The following is a 22,917-nucleotide window of genomic DNA, read 5'->3' as shown; positions in this document are numbered from 1 at the left end:
TATAGAGATCAAAAACATTTTTGTACTAGGCTGTGAACACATTTATTTCTGCCATCAAGTTGAGCTTTTTAACATAGGGTTCAATGGGAATTTACTCTGTTTTGGAGCCAGCCCCAAGTGGTCATTCGAAGAACTGCCATTTTTGTCAACTCTGCCTTGGCTTAGTTTTTTAGTCCCATCGGTTGAATAAAAAAATGAATACATTTCTGCAAGAAAACTTGACAGAAATGTATTCATGTTAACCTACATCACTATTTTTTCCCCTAACCTTTCTGACAGAAAGCAGTCTAGGCAAATTTCCCCCAGTTGCATTCAACAGACAAATATGAGAACATCAATCCTTTCATCAAACTTAACATCTAATGTCATACTTTTCCTTCAAGGCAAAAAACGAACTGGATCTATATTGTGTGAGCTTGTCATTGAAATATGCGAATCCCTGTTGAGTCCCAGGTACTTACATCAAAGGGCAGCTGTTCGGGGACACACACATTACTGCATGACCTCTCTTAACTTATGGGTAAATAGTGAAACAGAATACTCCGGGGGCTTGAGAAAGGCTCGCCCTGTAGTTTGGCATGACATTGGGCCTCCGAGTGGTATTAGGCGCCATCCACAACACATTTAAGACTTGAGTATGTTGCTTTGAGGAATTTTTGGGATTTCTCAGATGGATATGTTGGCCCTAAACCATGACGCTGTGTGAAATCAGTCCACAATATCCACTGAGACACAATTCTGAGTAGAGCCAGTGGCAGCTAGGGTATCTCTTAAGATAGTTTGGGTGTTTTTTTTCCTTCTGTCTAGTGGTTATCTGATCATCAGTCGAGGGAAAAGGTGAGTATGGAGCGCAAACAAAAGGTGCTTGAATAAACTAGCTCCCGGCCACATTATTCAGACTCTGGGTATTGTACTCTGCTGACAAGCCTCAACAGGACGTGAACCTCCAGTGAAGCTTCTCCGGGGATGGGTAGGACTCCTTTGCTCGACTCAGCGGATAAAAGAAAAAAAAGTGACTTAGATAGTCTGTATCTCTGCTGCTGCATGATGCATATCCAAGCAACAAATCACAAGTGTTTTACATCTACCCAAAATGTCACAACTAGAAAAACAGACACACCTGTAAGATGTTATGCAATCCAGCAGCAGCCCTGCAGGGAACAGCTACTGCTTCATTGTTTTTTTCTGTTCTGACTTAATTCTGTGGAAGATTTAGAGGCTGCACTTTGGGCTTTTTTGGAATGCATATGTTTAAGGGTGCATAAAACTGACACCTGTCATGTAAACAGCTATTAAAATTAATTAGTTTCACAAGAGGAGGAGGACCATTGAGTTGGATTATATTACAATATTCAAACATCTGTATTTTACTCATAACTCATTGTATTTGATGTTTTCTGAGGTCATTATTTTAGTTTTTCTTAAGTATATTTTGACTATGCTTGTTGAAAATTGCTGAAAATGGTATGTTTTAATTTTTAGTATTTGTTCTCTAATCCTTTGAAACTGTAGCAAATTGGCTATCTTAAATATCTTTCTAAAAAAAAAATATATGGGAAGTCGGCAAGGAGCAACTTGAGAAGAAATGACCCAGAAATTAGCAAGAAATCAGTAAAAAGGCACAAGTAAATTACCAGAAAAATAACACAAAAAAAACCCGAACCCAAACAAACAAAAAGTTAAAGTTAAGAACAAACAAACAAACATAAAAACATGAAAATGATCTGGGGAAAAACACTGCTTAAGTTATAATAATTTTCAATATATATTTATGATAATTAGAAATACATTTTTTCTCTATTTTTTTCAAAAATAATGTTGTGATTCAGCTAATTTTTTGCAAGGGACATTTCTTGTTAAGTTGTCCATTGCCTTTTTGCCCATGTTTTTGAAAGAATTCAAACCAATTTGCTCAGTTTAAATACCTGTGAAAGGTGTCTGAATACAGCACAAGAAAAGTGATGGCGCTCCAGGTTTCAAAGGGTTAAATCAGTAGTTTCCAAGTTTTTGTCATGTGTGGTTTTAAAATAAGGCTAAGTTTACTTGGGAAACCTCATCACATGTCGCATTAAGTCTCCAAGTTGTGACCAGTTTAGTTCTATCAAAGCCATCAGGTCAGATTTTAATTCTGATTAACGCTTTGCTTCAAAAATTTAAGGTCACATTTCCCTGAAATAAGGTGTGGATATTTATGGTCCCCGGAGGATACATTTTAATGTTTTCATGACCCCTGACCTTTTCTGTAGCACCTCCATTTCCATTTCTATAATAAACTGTATGTGAAAAAAATGATGTAGTTACCGTGACGTCAGCAGCTGGTTTGTGGACCCCCGTTTCAAATCCTTGAGTTCTGCAGTGCTTGGATTTCTGGAGCCAGAAGTGACCATATTTGGTCGAAAGGTTGGATCTGTGATGGAGCAGGAAGTGGATCTGACTCATCCACTGTGGTGACGCATCGCAGACAGCCTGTAACACACAGAGGCAACACACTTAATGAGGCATATATTTCAGCCGTAAAATAAGTAAACAGGTGAGTTATATAAAAATACAACCCCAACACCTGTACTGTTGTCATGAATGTTGAAGTTAGCTATAGAGCCAAAAACTGCTTTTTTATCAGACTGTAAAATGTTTATTCTGCTGTAAAGTTGGGAATTTTAACATTGGAGTCTCAGGGGATTTACTGTGTTTTGGAGCCAGCCTCGGGTGGCCATTAGAAGAACTGCAGTTTTTGACACTTCCACATTAGCCTTTCTTTTCTAGCCATTCTGCCTGCATTTTCTTATTTTCTGTGTTGAGTATGTTTGTGGGTGTGAACTTTTAGAGTTCAGGTAAGGTTGGGAGAGCTCAGGTGAGGTCGGGGCTTTATAAAAACATAGCAACCAGCTTCCTGTTAATTTCACTGACGAAAACTATGACGAAAATTATGTCAAAAACCTTTTTTTCCATGACCAAAATAAGATTATGTCAAGCTGATAATGAAAATTATGACAGAATTTATGTTTCATTTTAACTGATGACAAAAAAATGTCAGTGGTGACTATCGCACATTAAAAATGAGAGGCAGGCAGGTAGAAGCCTCTGTTATCTGTAAGAGTAGCTGTGTTGTATGTAAACAGTCTTAAATCGCACAGTTTTCATTGACAGCCGAAAGTTTAGATTGAAACACCAATTCTGTGAGAGGACCTGAATTCAACCTTCAGACAAACACGTTAGATTCAGAAAGAATTCAGGCTGAAATGAAGTTATTTTTCTGCTTCTTCACAGTGTGATCAATAAGTCAAGAGTTTACAATGAACCTGGGTACAAATCGCAGTTGTCTCAAATTATTAGTTGACATCAAAATTATCTCAAAAAGATTTTTTTATACAACCTGTCAATTTGATTCAAATTTTATGGAACATATTACTAAAACGTTTTGAGTTTTCACCAACAAAAACGAGACTAAAACTATATAGGATAAAAAAAAAGTCTAAATTTAAAATCATTGCCAAAATTAATGCTGTTTACAATCAGTTACTGATAATAATGCAATGTATAGCCAACTTTTAATAGGTAAATCACTGTGAGATTTGCTCAACACTTTCAGTTTTGGTTTTCTCTCTATAAGTCTCTAAACTTAATGTCCTGTTATCAGCTTGATGAGCCAAGAAGCCAAGGCTTTGAACATCCTGAACCAACGCCAAAGATCTCACAGTAACTCTGTTGATGGACATCCTTTATAGTTATTTTGATTTAAAGAACAGAGTGTGTGAAGACCTGAGGAAAATTTTATAAGCTGCTTTTACTAAAGCAGGTTTATAAATGAGTACTTTTACTGTTGTGCAAGTTCTCAAAAGGTAGCTGTTGTGTGATTTTTGTGCTCTTTCTCACAAAATGATAAATCCAGTGTGGTAACATATTTCAAAAGGATATGCACCATGAAATACCATCTGCATATAAAGCCACAACAGCAGAACGTCATCACTCATTATAAAAAAAAATTTGTGTGACTAGCTTTTTGGCTCAAACTTGATTCCTCTGTGATCACTGGGACAAAACAGATATCGAAATGTTTACAATGGGATCCAGAAAATCTCTCTACAGTGAAGTAAAATATCCTCTGGGGCTGCACAATTTTATTTATGTTGAACAGAACCTACTACTGCTATTTTCCTGTTTCTCAAGAGATAGCGGAAATATTTCTGCACTCTAGGATTTCAAACATTACCCATCAGGCAACCGAATACTTGTATGGAGTGATATTTTGCAATTATGAGTCTTATAAACACTGCATCAATATTACAATCCCCCTCCGAGAAACAGATTGTTTGTCTTTCCAAGCTAGTAGTCACAGTCTTCCCTGCCATAAATATCCTCTGTCATTGGTGCATTCCTCTGCCTTCACCACAGCCTTTGAGTATTTTCGGAGATTGTCTGGTCTGCACCGATGCTTTCATTCCAGTGGACTGATCACAGGAGACCCGATCCAGCTGTGTCATGAGCCGCAGAGAAAACCACGGCTGATAAGAGACTGAGAAGACACCGAGTGATGTGGTATAAGGCGTGACTTTAAAGCCAACAAGCAGCATTTGGATTGTATTAGGAGATCTTGCTAATGGCACTCAGATTAACACTAATTTGGGCCTTTGGTGATTGAAGTAACACTGAAAGAAAAACCTCTGGCTTGAGATCACTGATGATAGCATCAATATGAGACATGCCACTGAGCACAGGAATGGGATATGAATCGAGGGCCTGCGGGGACAGACACGTCATCATCCCACAACAGCAGTGTTAGTTGCCACAGACAGCTGGAATGTTCCACTGGGATGACAGAGGGTGTGTCCGATCACACGGCAACATCCCCCCACCTCTATCAACACCACTTTTCCCCATCAACATGCCTCCTGGTTGAACCCCCCTCCGGCTCTAATCCCCTCCGTACGCGCTAACCGGTCAGTCGAGACAAATGGCGAGGCGCTGCCTGGCAGTGAAGACACAGCAGGTGCTGTGCTGTCAAAAGCCACTTCACACCTCCTCTCCCTCCTTCTCACACCACCACCACTATCGGCCCCCCGTAAGCCACCCTCTCCGTGGGAGGGGAGAGGGGGACTCTCCAGGGTGTGCTTTGTTATCAGCGTGCTCCAGCTTTGAAGTGAGCAGGGCCAGAATCTGGACTGTGTTTACTTGAAGGCATCTCCCTTGTTGTGTGTGTCAGGCCGAGGTAATTATGGCTCAGTGAGTAGCCCTGACCGTGATGACACGGTGGGGTAGGTGTGGAGAAGTAGGCAGGGCCCGGAGTACATCAGCGTCTTGGGCTGCTCTTACTCACTAGGATGTGGTGTAGACGAGGGAGCTCCCAAGGGGGGGTCTGCTTGCACGGGCATGATTTGTTAACAGAGGCAACGACCATGGCCAATAATGTCCTATAATTGTATTGTTATCATGAATTGCAGACTGTGCTTTTTTCTCAGTGGGGTGTCACATCAAAGACTTGTAAAGCAATGCAATACATTTGAAAATACAAATTTTGTTGCATAATTCAAAGGGGCAGTATGTGCAAGTTGTTATTTTGCCACATTAATCTATGGTAATACATTTTCTGTTAACACTGCTTCAAGAGTTTGATTGAGTTTGAGGTGAAGTTTGCCAATGTCATTTCTTCTTTAGGATATGAGTTACAGAAGTAGTTCATATTTCCGGGATATGATCTTATTGCCTTTCTTCCCCCAAAGTTTGATAAGGATATTGTTTGTTATGTTTGCATGGTAGCTAGTTAGTTTAGCACAAAGACTGGAAACAGAGCAAAACAGTTAGCTTAGCTCAGCCAAACATCTCAAAAGATTCCTATTAATATGCAATATCTTGTTTTATCCACTCATAAAAATCAATGTGTGACAAGGACATGTTCGGCTTTTAGGAAGACTTATGTGTCATCTCTATTTCTCAATGAATAAATCATATATTTTTCACATGAAATCATAGAAGGTACAAATCCAGTGAAATGTGATCCTGTCAACTTATTCAGCTTGTGCTTTTTAGGCTGCCACTTTATAGTTTTCCATGTTTCCAGACTGGCAGCAGTGCATGTGTTAACAGCATCCCTGATGGTACTGGTAATCCATGATTTCTGCTTTGAAATGATGTTACAGACTGATGATTTTACAAATTAAATTTGCCAAAGACACTCTGAATTAAATGATGTGGGGTCATTCCCATGTTCCCAAGTTCCTATGTTCCTCAGATTTATATAGCACATTAGGCTTGGGCGGTATGTAATAATTCAAACCTCTCTGAAAATTAAACTCAATGGTATATGACAGCATAAGTGTGCAGTGGGAACCTGAAAAAGATGTTGCCCAGCTCTATATTCCTTTAATTTGACATGGGCCAGGCTGTAGCAGTGAAGATTAGGTTAGAGGTCTATGATCATGAATCTAAGGCAAAGATTAAGGCAAGAACGGCCTTACTTAAAACAGGAAAGTCTTTCCTTTGCGTTTAAAAAAAAAATCTGCATTCAAATGATAACATTGCGAGAACATAGACTGGTAAAAACAATCGAAAATTCTGTAGTATGTATGCCAGGCCAGTAGTTGGCAGTGTAACTTTATAATGACGCAAAATGTGCATGCGGGAAGTGTGGCCGTGATGTCACCGTTTTCACACAATCCACCTATTGCCAGTTTACACAGCGACAGAAGAAGCTGCGTTTTCAAAAGATTACACTCTGAAACCTGGTTTCAAAAGTTTGCGTTTTCAGGCATCCAACATGCTGTTGTCATGTGACAAAAGGCCAAACCGTAATAAAAAAGCTTAACGTTTAATGCAAAGACCATTGCTGTGAAAACGTCCCCCAAGAGTCATAAACGTGCTGGACTTAGCCTTAATCAGTCCCTCCAGGATGTTGCGATCACAACAATTAAGCAAATTAAGAATTGAATTCTGCGTGACCTAGCAATTTTGAATCACCACAACTTTACAGTAAATTTGACTGTTTAACATGGGTGTCATCATATTGAGCTATGTGCACTTGTGCAAACTAGGCAGAGACAGCAGGTGGAGATGGTCATTCTGCATTTCGTCATATGTCGGCAATACAAGGTGCAGATCACTGTTCGAGACCAACAAACAATAAAAACAGTTGTATTTTAGGTATTTTATGTAGGTGTTTTGTAGCAACCCTCCAGCAGGAAAAGTGCCATCAAAAGCAGCTGTTTTTTTACTGAGACAGAGCTGCAATTCCTATCAGGGTAGTGCCTCCAAAACCGGGTATTATAAGACAATAAATGGTCTTTTCTTAACCATAACCAAGCAAAGTAACAGTGAGTTCTAGCGGTCCATCAAAAATGTCCTCAAACTGTAAATAAATAGAGAATTTGCTGCCTTGTTTTGCATTGCCAATTAAATTTCAGCAGCTGTACTTTTAACTAAAAAACAAGCCAAATCTATCAGTGTCACAACACAAATGCTGGTCACACATTGCACAAGCTTACTGGTGAGAGTTTGATAATGAGAATTCCCCTCCCTACAGCCTGCTCAGTAGCCAAAACATGCTTTCTGCAGCTCTTAGAATACCAATTAACTGCAGAGGCATTCAGACTATATGAAAAAAAGAGAAACCAGCATATGTATATTCATCAGGTCTAAATGTCATAACACATGATGCTGGTCTTGTCATAGATCATGTCATACATTCTTGTTACTCTGGGCTCCAAACATGTTGATGATGTGACTGCTAGCATGAAGTCAAAGGTCAGATTCCACATAATGCTGTTGAAGCCTTGTTGCAGATACTGGGTGCATGGACTCTGTAATGTGGAACTAAAATGAAGATTGGTGCATTGCAAAAGGCCAGATATTCCCCCTGCAGGCCTGCTGCAGTTAGCAGAGACTATGTGTAAGCTCTCTGTCAGAGTAATACCATGGAAAATAAGTCTTGCATCATCTGTAATATCCTGTGAGGTGTATTTCTTTATAATCATGTGCATCATTTAAAAGTATCACAGACTTCCATGTTATGAAATATTGGGCTCTTCGTGCTGACTGAAGACTATTTTTATTGTTATTCACATCACATTAGGCATCAAAAAAAAAAAAAAAATCAGGATCCAATCTAGGATATTTATCTTGTCACTCTCTCTTTTAACTTGTGACAATTAATTTTGGCTGTTATCCAGATTTAATAGATGTTTTTACTTGTGAGAGAATAATTGCTCCCCTGCTTTGAACAGTTAATTTGAAAAAAATGAATCAATTCTCTTTAATGAATAAAAGCTTTCATTAAAAAAATAGATAAATATAAAGAGCATGAATTCCCACACAGACCAAGGTGACGAACTACATATGGCAGAGTTAATGTGACAGGGAAAGCTTTTTTCAAAGCAAGTATACACACAGATTAGGGAGGATCTACAAAGTCTATTGCAATCTGATAAGACTTCTGGTGTTTTCATTGGTGAGTGTCTCTCCTTTTATCTTCTACAACCGCTGAGCTTCTCTTATCATGTGCAGCACAGTCTGGAATTTCAGCCTCTGATAATTGTCTCGTAATCTTTGGTTACCAGAGCAGAGAGTTAAAACTTATGTAGACTGTTAAATATTTCACAAACTCATACCTGTAAGTCACTACGATTGCCATCATGATGATGGATCTTCCTATAAGAATGTCTTTAAATCTTTATTTCTACCAAACCTTTCAGCTAAAGGAGCAATATCTTCTCTTTATGATCAACTGGGAAATGGACCGAAATGAAGTTTGGCTATAACACGTGAAAAAAGGGAAGAGATTACAGAGGAAGTGCACACAGTGCGTCAGGAGCCTTTTTTACACAGAGATTGTGCTATAGGGCTACTACCAAGTCCCTTTTTTATGCCCTATTTGCATTTTTACACAGTTACAAGTAAAAAGTAATCAAAATCCTGATCCTTCCCTAACTTTAATCAAAGTGCTTTTGCTGCCTAAATCTAACCACAGAGACGAGTCTGGACCATGGTTGATTAGGAGACTGAGATATAGCATTTGTGACAGGGCCCCGATCATTCCTATCTGTAATAAGTTGCTCAGTGGCGCATGAAGCAAACAAAGCTCTATTTCCGCAGTATGAAATTACCCAGATGATTGGGGCTGTTTCTGCGTCACTGGACCCATAGTGCAAGCGCACAAGAAACTTCTGCCAGCTGAGTTTAGCACTCCGCTAACTTGAATGGCGATAAAATGATTTAATTGTGCTTTTCCTCTAGACTTTCTAAATGTAATCTGACCAAATGGATCAAATCCCTGATAGTAAAACTAGCCATTTTCCTCGGGTTTTGACACTCAAAAAAATGTATCACTGATTTAATGATGTCTCTTTCACAGTATAAGTCAATGGGGAAAAGTCTTTTTGGTCCTATGGCATTATGTGACAGACCCCTGAGCTGTAATTTCACTGTTTGGTAGCTGCGAAATTGGCTTTAAAACCCAGCACATTTCCGGGGCCTGGTCCAGATTTGTCCTGCACTTTGTATTCCCACCCACCACCCCAGCTGTTTTACTGTTAACCCTGAAACACCTGGATCGACATCAGTTTTCTTGTTCTGTGGTTCAGACACCTTTCATAAAACATGAGAAATTTGGTGTGATTTCATTTGAAATCATTGGAGAAAAGAAAATGAGAAACTTTGCAAGAAATGTCTTGCTAATTGCAAAAAAAAAAAAGAAAAAAGAAATAAAACCTGGAAAAAAAAAAGAAAATGTGTCCGTAAAACTGTGTTTATAACAAGGGCTTTGTGGTTTTTTTGTGTGCTTTTTTGCTTTTTTTTAGGTTATTTTTTTGGAACTATTTAATTATTATTTTTTTCTAATTTTCAGGCCATTTCTTCTTGCCCATTGCCTTCTTCCCATGTTTTTAAAAGAGAACAAACCAGTTTGCTAAGGTTTCAAAAGGTTATTCCATAACACTACATAAATGTAATGTGTCATTAACTCAAAGAAACTCTGATGATAAATCTATGAATATGGTAATATACAAACATCATTTCTTGGAGACAGGGTTGCCTTTGGACAGGAAAGCTTTTCCCAACGGTTTCCAGTCTTTATGCTACTGGTGGCAGATTATAATTCAATACAGAGTCATAAGAGTGTTATTGTATTATCATCTAACGCTCAGCAAGGAAAAGAATTAATGTTATTTCAAGAAAATCAAACTATTGCTTTCAATTAGAGACGCACAGGTAGGCTATGCTTTGTGGTTCCCTCGAGAAAATCCGTCAAACTGTGTGAATTATGTTAACACGGGGCTCTGAGTTGAAACTAACACTGTAATGAACATCTTTATCATTATCTGTAAAAACATCACATGCTGAGTGTTTATCTTTTTTTTTTCTCTGTTTTACTGTCATTTATCTTTCCCGTCTGTGTGTTATGTTTTCATTTGATAAGAGAACCAATTAACAGAGTTTTAAAAATGACTTCTGTTTGGACTGATGGTTAGATTTGATGAAGCTCTACTGTGAAATATATTTTAAAGGTTTGTTATATTCATCTCTCACTGCAAAATAAATTCACTGACATGAAGCCTGGAGGAATACGACTTGAGGGTGAGGTAAAGCTCCTCTGCCTTGATGCCAAGAGAAAGCAGAGGCAATGGTTGACCTTGTCCTTCTTTGCTGTTGGTCTGTGGGTTTGGGCCAGGGACAGGAACTCCCTGTACAGACACTGTGTCTGCGATTGCTGAAACTACTCCACAGTAGAACGCTTTGTTCACTGCCACCAAGGAAAACCTAGACAACAAAAACACACACATTCTGGAAAAATGAACACTCGAGAGGGGTCGTTTTCTCCTCAAAACGTCTTGCTTGGGTTTCAGTGGTAAATAATATTCCCTTCAGAAGGGAAAAATCATACAGCTTTACAAAAATGCCTCGGGATAATACATACAAGACCTGTTGTTATCAAACTGTTAATCTAAATTCACAAGTAGTAAAGGGTTATGATGTCTTGTGTAAAAACAGAAAAAAATCCCTTAACCACATTGTGACCAAAGACTTAAGTTGTTTAACTGTGTGTGCCGTGGTGAAGCTCATAACTCTTTGAAAATTAAACAGTTATAGGTCATGCGGTTATTTGTGTTATGTAAAAAAATCTTAACATGAACCAGCCAATAAAAATAACAATGCAGGAACGCTGTTTTAAATCAGAAAGATAACTCAGTTTAGCAGTTTTTACATAGATATATACAAATATATTACAATGCTGGATTCTAAAGTTCAGCAACTCTTGTGAGAGCACGTCTGAACACAAGATGTTTTGCAGCTTCATGTAAATAAAAGATTAATGCAACAGCAAAGGGGGGTCATTGGGTAACTTTGAACACTGCTGCCAACTTGGCGGCTTTCTCACTAGATTTGGTGACTTTTCAGTCCCTCTTAGCAACTTTATTTCTAAAAAGCAACGAACGACAAATTGAGCAACTTCTTCAGATCAATTAGGATAAAAAAGACCTATATTGTTATTCACTCCAATGCAGGCTGCTCAGGGTAATCACAAACCAAGGCTCCTCTGCCATCAGCCCGGGGTCAGCTGCAGTGCGGATTTTTTTATAGACTCTAATTCAGCAGTTAAGCAAGTTACTGCAATGGAAGCAAGTTTTCTTGCTTCCATTAATGAATGATTATGTCAGTGGTATGAAAAATAAGCCTACATAGTCTTCTGACAACTTTAAGTGATTTGAGAGTCTTGGTGCTTTCATTGGGAAAGAGTAGGCAACACTAATCATTAATCTGTGAATTTTCTCCTTGAAAATCAATGTTAACTGCACTATGCCTGGGTCTAATGTGAGCAAACCTCAGCTAGCAGCTCCACTCATTTGGCAATTACTGCTTGTAACACAGACTGAACCCAACAGTGTTGCTGTGCAAACATTGTGCCCACCCTCTGGTCTTCCTCTAGGTTGCCCTGATGAGTAAACATATTTTGAACCAGAGCCTCCCTTTGGCATTGTTAACTAGCCTACTAGTGCCATTACCAGTGTCAGAAAGGCTAGTGGTGCTAACGTGGTTAACAGTGCTAAAGGGAAGGACAGCATTCAGGACGCAAATTTGTAAATTTTTATGGATATCTTTATGATGTATTAAGTAAAATGTTGACATTGTGGACAATAGTCCTAGGACAGCGAAGGAATGACCCTCCCTACTCTCCCTGTGACTGGCTTATACACTATCTTAGTTGGTTGGAGTGGTTACATTAAGGCAAGAGGAGTGAGACTGGTTTGAGTTGGTGTTTCCTTTGTTATGCTAGGAAAGGCAAATGCACCACCAGGACAGCTTTGGGCTACCACTGGCGCTAGCTAGCTCCCACTTGGCCAAGGTGGTGTGCAGTGTAGACCAGCCAATGCTAACTTTCGTTAACCAGTGGAAACCAGAGGGTGGGCACTATGCTTCCAGATGTTAAAGCAGCTAGCCAGCTGTGTCAGCAAAGCAAGCAGAAAATAAAAGTCAATACATTTACATCACAAAACATTAAATTTTCACTACCTTTAAATGGAAAGTGCTTTGAAATGCAGCGCTAAAGCTCACTGAGTCAACAGAGCGCCAAACTAAAAGGAAAGGCCACTTGTATTTCATGTTATTTTGTGTTTGTTTTTCCTGAAAATTAACTGTTTCACGGGTGCTGGGCTATCAAAAGCAAACCAAAACTGACATCCTTACTAAGGCAACAGTTCTTCTCAGTCAAAGAGATTCCTGGCGTTTGGCATTTTTTATTCACTTCCAATCCAGCTGACCAAATATCACTGGCAAATAGTGTCACTTCAATCATAGTGCCCCCAAAACTGATAGGTTATCCAATTATGTGCGTTGATGCATTTCCTGTGAAGCTGGAACATTGCTCATGACCTTTTTCTTGATAGAAATGAAATTTTCTCTCCCTCAGGCTAAACAAAATCTCACAGCACTCCACCCTTTGAGTGAGTCATGCTGGGATAGTCAAACAAGCCTGCACGATGATGAATCTACAGACATTACTACTGGAGAAGATCTGTTTAGAAATCAGCCACCGTGCTCGCCAATGTGTCACATGTCCTCTCTCTCTCTCTCTCTCTATGAACTGGCACATCTCAGGGTATTAGAGATGTGTGGACAAGCGGCGGAAAGTCCTCCGCTGCTCTTTGCTCGGTGTCTCAGAGCAGGTTATCTCTCCCTGCAGCAAGCTGCCACGCGCCTATTGCACCTGATTGTCTCATCGGCACATTCCAGGTGAGAGGGCCTGACAAGCCAGGACAGAGCACCCAGACAGTGATACACTTGTTCAGCAGCCGCAGGTGTAGCTGCCCTCTTTTTTCTGCACTCTCCCAGAGGTATTAGGCACTGTGGAGGAGCAAGAGTAATCTGAAGGCGAGGCAGGGAAAAATCAATGACAAATGACTTGGCTCTTTTTTATGAAGCACAGTAAGAAAAGAACAGCCCTTTTTTATGTGGTCATCTTATTGACCTATATTCCCGTCCATCATTCAGAGGAGACTCAGGAGTGAAAAATACAATAAAGTAATAGACTGAGTGGTGACAACACCTGAAGCAAGAAGCATTACGAAAAGGAATTTTTCAATATTTGCATTGATTCAGCTTTAACTGGGCCAAACATTGTGAATATGGGCTGCCGTGGTCTGACAGATGACTTTAGGGACATTCATACACAGGCATTGGACAAAATAACAGGAACGTTACAGTAGAATCTATATTTAATGCCACAAAACATCCCTTCTGATCCAGCTTCCTCATATGTTTACACTTTGAATCAATCAGGGTTTCATGACTGTGTCAGCTGTAGCCGATTCACTGCTAAAAATAAAGTCTAAGTGGGATAAAATGTCTCATATCAAGGTGATATATGCTTGCTCTTTGTCTTTGTCTTTGACAAGTTATGTCCTTATGTTTGAGCATTTTACCTACTTGTTGAGCATTTTTTTGTCCTTTTATGTTGTTTTTAGTATTGCTGTACTGGTTTGAAGGGAAACATCTTGCCAATCACCAATAAAGCATGTATTCTATAATAACAGGTACACTGGAGAATTCTAAATAAATACTCATTATAAAGTTAATCTTGCCTTGTTTTCCAGGCTTGTGATACAAATATGCCAAATCACACATAAGAAGCACAAATTAAAATGTGGAAATCCAAAGGGGTAGGAGAAGGATGAAAAACTTTGAAAACTAAAATCTTTACAAGAAACAAAACTACAACTCTAACTCTGAGTGTATAGAATATTTTGGGATTTTGTCTGCTCTATTGTTATGTCTGTGTTTTGTGATATGATTAGAGTATGTTGTGCAGATTTAGGTCCGTGGGGGCAAATTAAGAAATCAGAGCTCTATTCACACAGGACTCGTACCAGCAGGGGACCTCATGTGATTTAGATGTGATTTAGAAATTACCCCCCACGTCTGTGTTTCATGCTGCGCATTTGCATGGGATAAGTGAAGTCTGATGCTCCATTTAGCCCATACAAAAATGTTTATTCAAACAAAAACTGTAAAAACATCAACACTCTGTAGTGTTACACATGAGAACTGCATTTTAGTACAGTGGGGTTTAATTCAGTTCAAACATATGTTTACAATGCCAAAGCAAGTGTGAAATATAATAAAATATGTACAATAAGTAAAGATCTACTCGACATTTATTTATAAACATGTTACTGCTGATTGGGTAGCACCTCTGACAAATCAATCAAATGAGAGAAAAAGTACTTCATAGACCGCAGGTGGTTCTCACGCACTGTTCGCACTTAAATAATGTACCAAGTACATTACTTGAAATTAAGTATATAACGTAATTCGTGGGACGCTAATTTGTGAGATATCCTGAATAGGAAAGAGGCAGAAAAAAGGTGCGGATTAGGAGATGCCCATTTGCACATGACTTATTTATTACATGACCTCTGTATCTGGTAAATATGGTACGTAATTTGCTGTGGATTTTTTTACTTGACAAATTTCGGACATGGCAGAGGTCTGAGGAAATTAGGATAACAGACGACCTCCACGGTTATTACAAATTCCTAGAGGTTTCCAGGTATGTCTGTGCTAATAGATCTTAAGTCTGTAATTTAAGTTTATTTTCATTATTGCTTAATCTGCAGATTATTTTCTTGATTAAACGAGTCGGGTCTATGAAATGTCAGAAATTATTTCATGTTGAAAAGCCTAAATTGACACCCCTGTTATTTGTCCACCACCTGTACATGTAAAGAGCCTCATTATGTATATATTTCCACCCTCTGGAGCAGAATAATGTACATTTGCTCTGACACATACTGTATCTCACAGACATTAATAACTCCCCTTCATCCATTCAGACATACACTAATACATTCACCTTCTAAATTTATTCCTTGGTGGGTCTGTTCGACTGCCACTGACGGGAGATCAGCCATTCAGGCAAAGGAGGAAACAGGAACTGAAGCATTTTGATGATGTAATTGGCAGCAGATGCGGAGGAAGATGGAGATAAAGGAGAAGGAATTCAAAATAATATCTGTTTGGGCATGCATTGGGGGGTTATCATGAGCACAGAGAGATCATGTTTTGACTTTTGTCTCACTGATTCACTGTTGCTCAAGTGCTTTCGTTTTACAGTGGTCTGAGCTATGGAAATCTGACATTTCAATGCAGCAGCGGTGGTGATATAGTGGAAGAATACTGTAGCATCTCTGAAAGAAGCCTTTAATAAAACATTGCTATCCCCACCTGATCAGGGGGCGCACAGCGGCCAGTACAGAAGACAAATTGGATATGCAAATGTACGAGACACAATGTGAGTAGCTTGTAAACAGTATTATCTGCACGCCTCATTTTGTGTGCCATAATATCAGCTGGGAGGAGATTTCAAATTCTCTAGGAAAGCTTTCTAATGCTGGAAACAATCCAACAGTTCATCTGGAATAAAATTTGCTCTCTCATCTGAAATTCATGGCAAAGAAAGCAAGCAAAGAAGGTCAAGTAGCCACTTTTTCTTGCCTTCCTTGTGGTCTGACAATAAGGCGGTGAGAACAACAAGGCAGGGCTGGGTGAGAGGATGCAGGGGGGGAGGACGCAGGCTGGGACCTGCCTCAGCATTAAGTTATGCTTTTGTAAGGCAGAAGCACTTGCCTGTGGCAGGTGCAGGTAGCAGACGTGACGCTGCTGAGGTGTTCCTATTGAGAAGTACCCAACCTGCCGAGTTGTCAGGACAAGTTTGAGGACTCAGTCACCACCCTGCTCTGAAAGGCTAACCAGATCCGCGTACTATGACTTGCACTTCTAAAGATGTGATGGAGGAACTGGAAAATCCCAGTGCTCGAACATAAAATTATGGGATTGTTGTGATGCTTGTCATGGAGGCTAATGTGGAAGATAATACATCATAACAGCAATTACAATCTCAGGGATTGTCTCTTTTATGTTCCACCCTAAAAAAGCGCTAAAAGCATTTACAGACTATAAAATAAACTCATATATCACTGACAGAGTGCTCAGCAGCTATATTTAAAATTCAAAAGGTTAGTTTTTATGGGAGTGGACTAATCCTAAAGCTAAAGTTTAAATGGGTATAAAATAACTGGGGCACTTATGAAGCTTTCCATCAGTGTATTCTGACTTTCCACTTAAGATTAACTCAGAAATGTTGCTGTATTTCTCAATAAAACCATCCTTTCCTGTTCATTATAGGGGTCCTGCCGATTTTCAAATATCTTATCTGTATCATAACAGTGGGGTTGTATGTGTAAATGAACTGTGGTCTCCATCTTGCCAGCATCTAGATCTCCCTTCTTTTTTGCCAGCAAAAATCTGCCAGATGACGTGTTTCTTGTCTCATTTTTGGCTGGCTTCCTCATTTTAGCATGCCCGCTGCCACCACAGATACAAACAGTACAGAAGCAGATAGCAAGCGAGCCGGCCCTCTCTCCCTGTCTCAAACTCAGACCAAACAGTAAAACTAGCCAGTGCTGGTCAAATAAACACACTGTTTTGCTTTGCTCATTTCTGGTTCAAAATGTCTTCAGAAATATATTTAAATATTGTTCCAGTGCGGCACAGTGCATTTTGGTAGTCGTAGGCTTTCTACCTCTTGAGCAAAAGTGAATGCCACAGCCGTTTTTCTCTGTTTTCTCTGGTAATGTAGCACCAATTTCAAAGTATTCACATTTTTCTACTACATAGACAGCCTAGTTTTATGAAAAGACCACATTTCCATCAGTGAAATACTTCTTTAAGCCCTCACTGTATTCAGCCTTCTGCCCCGGTGTATAAGGATGAACTCTTACGTGTTCACACCACAGAGGCACCTGTAGCTGCCTATACAGGACAGTGAATCACCAACAAATGTAAGCTTGCAAGTCCAGCCATGTCATGGTATTCCTGTCATCGCAGTGCAACAGTAATAATCTGCACAGAGGAGTCTGAGTGAGGAAAAAAGCGAATGAAAAGGTTCAGTGTGAAAAATGCAAAGAATCATCTTCTGGAGGAGACGTGATTCACCATGTGCCTCACTTGCTCAAAACATTTTCTTGTTGTAGGAGTGGCGATGGAAGGCCCAAGGCAATCATTTCTCAGGTTCAAAAGATGTTCAAGGAAAACGTATTTCTGACATGCTGCAGAGGAAAAGAACTTCCTCGCTATGCTGGTGTGTAACCAGAACTTATCAATCCAGAGCCTGTTTCAGCCTGCGTAGCAAAAAGAAAAAAAAAATGCTGAGTGAGATGATATGAAAGATTTTTAGCCCTCATGCTGGTTTGGAAATCAGAGATCACGTCAATGCCCACCAACATGGAGTCACAGGAATTTAAATATACCTCTTTAAGTCCTCTTTAAGCCTCCATGCCTGGAAAATTTTATCAGCAGGTAATTTCGGTGTGAACTCACACTACAAGCTGCTATTACAATTTTCATGTTATTCTCAGCAGCTAGTGAAGCAAATGCGATGATGTGGACCTAAAAACACAAAGTTTAGCCGCAATTATCACCGCAGACACCTGAACGAGTGGAGGTTTCTAACAATGAGGGCAGAGGAAGCAAAACGATCTTCCTTCCCTCCTCTGTTTGCTTTGCCTGAATGAATAGCAGATCCACCAGCATGGCAGTGCCAGAATAGATTAGCACCACGGTCCATCTCCCTGGCTTCACAAAATAAAATCCTCTTAAAAGCAGGGGATGTCACTCAATCTCCTGAGACATGTACTTGCATGGTGGACTTAGGAGCTCTCACTACTGGGAAATATACCTGCACAAATAGAAGAAGTTTAACTGAAAATGAGCTGCCAAAAGAAGTACTTGCCAAGGTATACAAAACCTCCCACACCAATTTCCCCTCAGACTGAATGCTCATATTATTCAAGTTTTCGATGCAGTCAAAGAATTAAACATCATGGAACTGCAAATAGGCATTATCTTATCAATCCACTTAGTCGTTTATTAGGACATCCTGGATGTTTAGCTTTCAAGAGAACAGGTTCAAGTAGCTCATATCTTAAAAGTATCTTCACATTGCCTTCAGCTATTTCTTATTTTATAATCATAGCCCAGGGCTGAGAGTAAAAGACGGCTTTTCAAAACCCATTCAGAGTTTTCAATCCGTGTAACTATGAAAACAACAGGAAGTTCCTCCCCGAATAGCCCAAAGGCAAGAGGTTAAGAGTTCATTGCTCACAAAATATCTTCTCTATTCTAACAAAACAAAAGTATTTATTCTTTCAAAGCGAGAAACATAATGTGTGAAGACTTTCCAAAAAGAGCCGTGTCTGCGGGTAGATGGCTGTATGACACAATTTGACTATACTATGCCATGCATTGAAAAACACAGTGTGACAAGTATTTGTGCACTCTATATATTTGAAATTAGTTAGAATATATTTTGAAATAGATGGCAATATCGAAAGTACAAAATGCAACAACTATGACTTTTTGTCACATTTTTCCTAATTGCAAATATATTCATTTTTTTTGTTAGTTCATGAATTATGAAATAAATTAAATAACTGAGCCAGAGGCTCGCTGGCGGGCTAATTTTAATCCGTTGTCCCTGTTAAATGTTAAAGAGGCACCCTAAAAGCTGAATTCTCGAGTAGAAACAGTTTTTAAGGAGGGATCTGTCATGTGTGCACGAATGATCTGGTGCTTATCTTGGAGAAGTGATCCTATCGAATGAAATATTTGATATTTACAACAATTTTGTCGAATCACGGATATGGACATTATCATGCAGCAAATATGTTGCAAATTCATGTGTCAACGACGCTGTGTTTAACACTTAGTTACGGTTAGGCATAAAATTCACTTGGTTGCATTTAAGAAGATTTTGGCTTCAAATATCCGTTTTGGGGAACACAAATCTTCACAGGGAAAGCTACAATCTCTCATTAAAAAATTATTGCTTTTCATGCCACTTTCCAAGCAGGAAAAACAGCAGCTGGTTTCTACAAAACACCTCCGTTTAGTGCCTAAAAAGCTGCATGAAACACATCAATGAACGTTAAAAAAAACCCAGCTGGTTCTGGTATCTGTTAGTCATGAACAGTGGTCTGTAGTGGTCAGCATGCATGTTGTTGAGGTCAATGGTTTCCAACTGGTGGGTCATTGTCCAAAAGTGAGATGTGATCCATTCAAAATGGCCCATCAGTGACTTGTTAACATGTCAAAAGAACAGTGGATTACTGGCACTGAGCTTTTATTTTGAAGTGATGTTTCTGTTTATTCTTGCAATATGTTTTATTTCTTTGTCTTCTAAGCAATCATGAACATGTGATCATTTATCTAGTGTCTGGATGTTGAACTAATGACTAAGGAGAAATCTGGACCCTGTGACTGGACCAGTTGGGAACCACTGCCATCCACTATCCCCACCACCTCCCATTGATAAAGTCAGCTCATTAGCCACATCACTTTAGAAACCTTGATATGATACATATGAAACATACACATGTAACATTTTTGTGGTTTTCAGAAACATACAATGCAGACATTTTTTTCTGGTAACTGGGCTGATGGGAGAGACATTACAGTCTCTTCTTGTCTTGAGCCTCCTTGTACATGTTTTACCCTCCTGTGTCCTCAAGACTGAATAAATGTGACGTCATCCAATCTGCTGCTATCCTCTCTCACCGCATGACGATAAAACACAGAGAACAGAGACAATACAGATTGCCCTCTGAGATATCCGGAGGACAGTGACCTGTGAGGTGGATAACCTGTCCAGGAAGGAGAAACAGCGTTGGCCAGTCAGCTTAATGCCTAAAGCTACTTTAAAGTCTGTCAGAGCAATCACGTCGGCGCAAACGCACATTCACACATTACATAAATTCCCTACAGAAGTGCATTTACACACTCACAATGTATACATTTCTTTGTCGCACCTTTTGTCTGAAGATAAAGGGTTTTTTCGGTCAGGGGTGTAAAGTTTTTACAGGAGCTGAAGGGAACTCAATGCTTTTTTCCTAAACTTCTAAGAAAGATCAGCTGTCACTTGAGGCAAGGATGTAAAAATCTACATTTCCAGCAGTGCAGCGTGTGTCTCTCCCCTCAAATTGATTGGGATCATTTTCTGTACCGCAACAAGAATCCTCTCCCCTCTCCTTTTCATCTCATAGTCTCATTGATCATTGGAGCTTCTCAGATACAGAGAACAGGTGTGATCATCATCCTAATGCATTTTCTGTATGTGTGTGTGTGTGTGTGTGTGTGTGTGTGTGTAGGAGTATTTCTGTGTGCGCTAACATTTCAGTGAATACACTGGTGTGGTCTGAAAGTACAATGAATGAATGTTGACACAACATCCGTACTCATCCATAATTTATTTCAGCTCAAAACACTTTCCAGAGCTTTTTAAATGTTGATTTTTCTCCGTTCCTCGTAATATCATGTTGTGAAGACTTTTCAGTGCTCAAACTGGGCTAAATCATTGCAGGCCAGAGTTTACAATGCAATACCTTGCAGTGTTTGTGTACACATATTTATGTGTGCATGTGCGTGCATGCATGTATGTGTGTGTTTGTATCAACTCTGGCATAATGATAGACTGACAGTGGGAGCGACAGCACCACCCCAAGCAAGTAGAAAAGCCCTACATTCCTGGGCTGCGAGCTGTGAATCTGAGCACAGATTACAAGTTAAAACACGCAGCCAGGAGCCACCACTGTTTTAGTAAATACTTTCAGAGCTAGTGTTTAGAGATCATAGCTTTAGGACAAGGGTGGGATTGATTTCCCAAACATGGATTTTGTGTTGTGGTTGTCCGGTTTTATTGAAGGGTAGAAATGGAAAACCAGCTTCACCTGCTGAGGAAACGCTGGATATTCTTCAAGGTTTATTGATGCTTTAAAGAAACTGTTTAATATTTGGGGAAATGCTTATTAAGGCTCTTGCTAAGAGTTGGATGAGATGATTGATGCACTCTTGTATACACGTTAAATATGAAGAGGATGTTCAGTTATCTATTTTGCATTTATTTCGAGTGTAAGACTACACACTGTAGTTTTTTCTCACTATAAATGATAAAATCAGTTTACCAATTTGAGTGAAAAGGTGAATCTTGAAAAGTTTGCCCAAAACCTAATGACCTGTGATTTAGCAATGTTCCAAATTCACAATTTGACTTCTCACAGTCTACATTAGCTCTGATGTTTTCCCACTATCACAATGCTACTTAGGAAGCAATGATGTGCTATAATCTTGACACAGTCATGTATATTACAGGTGAGCACTGGCTGTTTGAATTAGCCTCAGATGAGTAGATCAAATCAACCTGAGTGTCATCTGATCATGTGCTTTAATCAGACCTTTTTCACACAGAAGACATTTTTATATGTCAAGCACAGGTGTAAATCATAAAATTAACAGCTGAATTCTATTTAGCTGCTTTGATTTTAGGATCCTGGTATTGTGCATGATCACTCACTGTCGTTTAAATAGAATAGAGCCATTGTTCATGTCATTAGTAACACCTGTGCTTTTCCTACTATGATAGACCACAATATCAGCTGTGAAACTCGTCTATGTAAGGGATAACTCAAGGAAATCTGACCCTCTGAATTCTGGCCATCTCTCAGCGAAGAAGCAAATAAGTGTATTTTGTGTGTAATTAGGTGATGTGTTGAACTGTCTCTTTGGTCTGAACATAATAATTTAAGTGTTGAGATGCTCAGTGATAACATAGTCCTGCATATAAAGACTAGATAACACCACAACTTGTAGTTTTTACACTTCAGTTTTTTTATGTAAATATATAGGCAAATTTTGTTACCTTGGGACACTGAAAGCTTGTTTATGCTGGATCTTAGATATGGAGATGGATAGAGCCTTCTGTCTGTACTCTGCATTCATTTTGTCCATATTTGTGCGCGTTTTTCTTAAAACCTATGGATACTGACGAAACAGAGCAGTACTCCTGCAGATCGTGGAGGCAGTAACGCACTTCAAGGGATATACGCAGGGTAGCTGCATCTCAGCAGGATTTACAAGACACAAAGCTTACAGCACAATAAGTGGAAAGAAATTCCCCTGTTTTCAACACAGGTTTTACAAAGTATGATGCAGGTACACTCAGTTAACAGCAGCATAATATAATAACTAATGACATATAATAACCTGCATCCCAACAGGATGTATAGTATAGGGAACACTCAAACCCATCAGCACAATAACTAAGGGATAATGTACTGCAAGGATGATGCCACTTCCACATGTCCACATGTCACAATGTTTTTAATGGCCTCACAGGCCACCACCTTCAACGCTGCCTCCGTTTACTGCTGCTGTATCTATGCCATCATAAAGGACGCACAGAAGTGAGGACAACAATATTTACAACATCTGAAACAGACAACTCTATTTTCAGCTTGTTTTCATTCCAAAGTTGTCAAATACCACCACTCTGACAGTGCTTTCAGCATACGATCCCGAAGCCAAAAGCCACGTTTTGCATTCGCA

General features: G+C 39.4%; 1 protein-coding gene across 2 annotated transcripts in view; it reads right to left on the bottom strand.

Moving 5' to 3' along the window:
• Window positions 1-22,917, bottom strand: part of ube2v2 (ubiquitin-conjugating enzyme E2 variant 2) — an 84,200-nt gene that overhangs the window by 8,187 nt on the left and 53,096 nt on the right. For both annotated transcript variants that reach the window (XM_088085604.1, XM_088085603.1), the window contains one exon: window positions 2,302-2,466. In XM_088085604.1, the coding sequence (XP_087941730.1) occupies window positions 2,302-2,466 (165 nt within the window). The remainder of the gene's footprint in view (window positions 1-2,301; window positions 2,467-22,917) is intronic.

This window comes from Plectropomus leopardus, chromosome 12 (genome assembly GCF_026936395.1).
Source record: "Plectropomus leopardus strain MGB_pleo_1.0 chromosome 12, ASM2693639v1, whole genome shotgun sequence".
In the NCBI taxonomy this organism is placed as follows: Eukaryota; Metazoa; Chordata; class Actinopteri; order Perciformes; family Serranidae; genus Plectropomus; species Plectropomus leopardus.
This window is presented reverse-complemented; position numbering and strand designations above follow the sequence as displayed.